Raw genomic sequence first — 5,284 nt, forward strand, 5'->3', positions numbered from 1 at the left:
AGTTTGTTTTGTTTTAATCTAACTATTGTAGTTACAATACTGTTTAAAAAGCCTGAAAGTTTTGCAGCAACCCAAACGGAGCTTACCATTTCTACAGCAAACTTAGCAATCATCACTCTAGACCCACCCATTTATATTCCAGTTGTAATACTTTTATTTCACAATATATTTTCTCTAAAAAAAAATAATTACAAAGTTTGTATACCTACTAGAGCACTTCATGAAGACTGAAGTGAACTGCATTTTGTAATGGGTAAAGCATCTTTTACTACTGTACCTGTTTTGTTCCTGATTATCACCTAAGAACTCTCTATGTGGTTCCAAATATCCCGTAAAATTTAACCCGTTGAGGACGGACTGATTTTGCTACAATACGCATTTCCCATAGACACCTGCCCGAGTACACTCGGGATTCGTCCTCAACAGGTTAACAGAAATACACCGTGGTAGCAGCATGTTTGTTACTTGCCCTGTTCCACACCACTATTATTTGGAACGGATTAAAATGACAAAAGCAGTTCATTGAAAACATTTTTAAAGGTTGGGTATTTTCTGTACTACAGTGCAATGACTCATCTTTTTGTACATGTACAGGCCATCTCATGTGGCGGGATGCCATGTGAAACTGTAGTACAGAAGGAATTTTACAGCTCCTGGGCCAATGGACCAAAAACACAAGATTGAGTATTTCAAAAATCAAAACTCTTTTGGAAACTGGACGGTGACAAATGGTCTTTCCTAGGGGAAGAAAGTTTGCTATAATTCCTTTAAAAAAGATAAAAATGTCAACATTGATGTTTTGATGGATGATGGGCAACAAGACTAGACAAAAGTGGATAAATATATAAATAGATTTCATCATCCATCTCTCTTTGGAGCCCTTTAGACTAATCCCTGGACCAAGCCTGGCAGCCTATGTTAGCTGCATATATAGCGAAAGTTTGGAACAAAGTCTTCTGTCCGATGGGAGGAGGACTCTGGGCCTACTCTTCATAATCGCTGTCGGAATCCACGTCCCGGTCCTCGTCTATGATGAGGCCGCGGTCCTCGGAGACCTGGTTCCCTCCCTGGGCGTTGCGCGTGTTCTTGGCCTCCTCCGCCTCGATCTGCCGCCGAACGAAGACGTACCGCGGCTCGGCCAGACAGTTCCTGCAGCGCTGAGTACGGGGGTGGTGGTAGCCAAAGACCTGAAGGTGGAGAAGGGAAGAGGACAATGAGAGAGACATGTAGGGAGGAACAAAGAAATTAGCATGAGGGGGAAGCGTATTCGCCGGCGACAAGGCCACACTATTTCAAAGAAAAATACAGCAGCAAAGTCGGGGTGAAGCCTATACGCCAGCACAAGCAAAATATTGTCTTTCAACCTCAGAAAAACACCTGCCTAACCAACACACTTGTAATCATGCATAGGACTATGTCATGTGCCAATGAGCAGCGCGATATCAACCACTGAATTAATCAATCTTAGAGATAACGATATGTTCTGCAATCAAGTGACAACATACACATCAGTAATTCATAAGCAATACTCATTGGCATGGTGGAATGTCTTAACTTTACAGTAAAGTTCTATTCAGACTTGGTCCAAAATGGATTGTACTATGCTACCACAGACATTACTTTGTAGCTTCAAGTGAGTGTACTACAGGTTCCCATTTACTACTGAAAACTTTCATCAGTTGGGGATGATCATACAACATGGTTTGGGCTTCTACCGACCTTTAACAATTTGTGGGCAAGAATTTGACCACTTCTGTGGACCTTCTCAAGCTATGTGATAGTCACACAGAAAACAAGGAGAAACAGTGTGACTAATGACCACTTGGCTTGAGAATGTCTACAGTGTTATGGAGTTTGATGTGCAGTGTTCACATCTTCTGTTGATATTGAGTTAACAGCACCACCTTGTGGTACAATGCGGTCAGGAGTGTAATAAAAGAACAACCCACTGGGCTCTGCCAAATCTCAACTACTTGTGTCAAGTGTCTTGTCTGAGGAGTCCTGAGTTGAGCATAAAATGTATTTCAAATTCATGAAAATTCTTCCGTCGAGATGTTTTTCATTGCAACTGATTGACAAATTGCCCTACATCGACGAATCCTGCTCAAGTATGTACGCCCATGAATTTTTATCATGGCTACTACTAAAACACTGATCAATTCAGTGCTTATTTACGTCGATGTAGGGCAATTTGTCAATCAGTTGCAATAAAATGTATTTGTTGTAAGAGTGAGCTAAGAAAGGCTTAAGAAAACATACAAGAGTGAACAAAAGCTTGCCCACAAATTGTCAACGGTTGGTAGAAGCCTAACTATTGTTGTACATTCCAAGCTCATTTAATATAAACAGAAAAATATACAAACAATAACAATAATCAACATCTTAACAACTTTTGTGGGTTATAGTATCAAGAAATGAAAACACTTCACTCACGAGGCAGTCGCTATCATTTCTAGCACAATGTTTTTATGTGCTCATCAGCACAAGTTTCGTACTCACCTCTTCGCACACGTCCTGCCATTTGATGAACCACTTGTAGGCCTCTCGGTACTCTCGCCTGTCCTCATACATGATGCCGATGTTGAGGTAGAGACGAGTCGTCAGGACGCTGAATTCTCCGTAAGCCTGCAGGCACAGGTCCAGAGCCTCCATGTACAGCTACAAAATGAGGGGAAATTCAGCCATCAGCATTTACAGTATGTGGGACCACAGGTGTGTCTTGGGGGGTTTTGACATATAATTCAAAATATGCAAAGGCAGTTTCAAGCCAGTCCATGGACTGTGAGAATATTGCTTGTGTTAAAGGGTGTGTACAGTTCTGGTCCAGGTGAGGATTTAGCTTTTAACGTTTTGCGAGATATTCAGAAACCACTCTATGAGATGTCAAAGAGCATGCAATTCTAAGGGGTATCAAAAGTTTATTTGATGAAAATCTGTTTTAAAATGGCTGAGATATCAAAAAACAAGGTGAAACAAGGAGATCCTAATAAAAAGCATGGCCTGTCGCCTTTATTATTATCACTTTTTTGGATATCTCAGCCGTTTGAAAACCAATTTTCATCAAATAAGTGTTGAATCTTTCTTAAAATTACATTCTCTTTCATATTTCACAAGAGGTCTCTCATTATCTCACTTAGGAATGTTCAAAGCATGAATCCCCACCTCAACCAGTACTGTACAGTCCCTTTAATGCGAGTGGCACACATGTACACTACAAGCAACCAATAATAACTGAACCATGGTAAGTGCATGTGCAAGGTGTGCCTGCAATGCGCTTGTTTTAGGTGATGAGCTAAATTCATACCATGGCTTTGATTTAAACTACTTTTGTGCATTTGGGCTACTGTCAGTTTGACATTAGGGAAAGTCAGACAGTTTGCATACCATGATTGGTGAAATGTTTTTGTTGTTGTTTTTTTTAATTTGGCTATAAATATCTTTGCATAATCTTAAGCATGACAAACTCTCTTGCACTATTAGTACGTCAACACAAGACCACATAATGTACACGCATCTATTGGCACCATATGCAACTCTTGCCGAGACTTGAATATGACCCTTCAGTCATGTCATGCTCATTTGATTAAAGACAATCTGAACGTACAAAGACAAGAGTTCAATAAGACATCGTCTGTTTTGTGGCAGAAGGGATAGTGGAAATATTAATTGGTCAAGTCTCGGGGCTACAGATCTATTCCCCTACATCGCTATGACACTTGCACGATACCATATTAATACAGCCGACTCCTACGGAATGACGGTTTTCTGTCACCATATTGAAAGTTAGTTATACTAACAGAGCATGTAGAAATATGAAGATAAGAATTTGGGGGCCCGAATTTTCACTTTGTTGTAAAGAAATTTCGTCACAACTGTGTTACTTGTAATGGAAGCACCAGTATAAAAATCTGGTCACATGTTCCAAACCCTTTAATGGCAGACCAATCCTTCAACATATGAATATAACTGATAGCTTTTTTCATATTTGCGATTAAAATATATGAGTACACTGTGGCAATGCTGATGTCACATCGTGTATACTTTGCACAAGTGTTAAACTCACAATATCAACTTGACAAAGGAAAGATGATTAACAATAGATCACTTTCTACTTACATCCACCTGCGCCTGGCATCCTCTCTCTTCCAGAACCCCTTTGGTCATGATAGCATCAGACAAGTGGCCATCAGAACCAAGCTGAGGAAGACAAAAGCAAAGACAGTATTACACAACCCTTGCAACTGATTGACAAATTTACTCTACATTGATGTAAATAAGCACTGAATTGATCAGCGTTTGAGTAGAAGTCATGACAAAAGAAATCATGGGCGTACATACTCCAGCAGGATTGGAACCTACGACCTCCTCATCTCACGGGAGGGGTCATCTCCCCTAGGCCACAGAGATTCTGCCCGACAGCCAGTGCTGGGTCTAATCCTTATAGCATGCAAGCAGGTACTACCTAAGTATTCAAATTCATTAAAATTCTTCTATCGAGATGTTTGTATTGCAAACCTGTTCTCAACTCTGGTGATCACTGTTGACAATTCCAGTGCGATATATATATTATCCTTCAAATAATCCAACAAACTAGTCAATGCTATCTGATGTTGTTGTTTCAAATGACAGTGTACCTCATACAACGTCAAACAAAAGGAGCAGAAGAAGAAATGAAGAGGAAAAAGAAAGAGAAGAAAAGAAAGAGGGAAAGAAAGAGCAGTCAGGGAATTAAGAAGAGAAGAACATAAAAAAAGAAAGAGAAGAAAACAAGGAAAAGAGAAAAAAGCCACACTGACCCCCTTAAAAAGTGTGACGGCCTTTTCGATGGTGACCTTTGCTTCTTCCAGGGCCTCCACCTCACTCAAGGTGTTGTCTCCACCACACTCCATCCAAGCCTGGAGGTTGAAGGCTAGCTGGATGAGGGTACGCCCCAGCTTGAACTGAAGGGGTTGGAAAAAAAACATGCACACATTCATGCTGCAATCTCTGATCACTTTCATTTTCAAAGAGCTGGTGGGCCCCTACCTATTTGAGAAAAGTAGGTCTCCTCTATAATTATAGCCACTCCTAACGTAACTAAGATCTGAAATAATAATGTGCAGCTCTGCACAACATTCCTCCTACTAGTTGAAACAGAAAATCAATTTGGGAATTTTACTTCTAATGTCATTTTTCAGCAAGTCTTGAAGCTAAAAAGACTACAACAAACAAACAAAAAACAAACAAAAACAAACAAACAAGCAAACGTAATTAACATTCTTGTCGTGCACATTGCAGAGCATGG

At 40.3% G+C, this 5,284-nt stretch overlaps 1 protein-coding gene across 1 annotated transcript; it reads right to left on the reverse strand.

Moving 5' to 3' along the window:
• Positions 1-244: 244 nt before the first annotated feature.
• LOC139715170 (uncharacterized) lies at positions 245-4,940 on the reverse strand (the record flags this gene model as incomplete). The annotated part of the gene is made up of 4 exons (XM_071626769.1): positions 245-1,187; positions 2,500-2,658; positions 4,117-4,197; positions 4,797-4,940. Coding segments are annotated over 4 exons (588 nt in total), but the record flags the coding sequence as incomplete, so codon positions are not given.
• Positions 4,941-5,284: the final 344 nt, after the last annotated feature.

Source organism: Diadema antillarum, unplaced genomic scaffold (genome assembly GCF_040938485.1).
Source record: "Diadema antillarum isolate AM-2024a unplaced genomic scaffold, OU_Dant_1.0 seq00002995_RagTag, whole genome shotgun sequence".
Lineage (NCBI taxonomy): Eukaryota > Metazoa > Echinodermata > Echinoidea > Diadematoida > Diadematidae > Diadema > Diadema antillarum.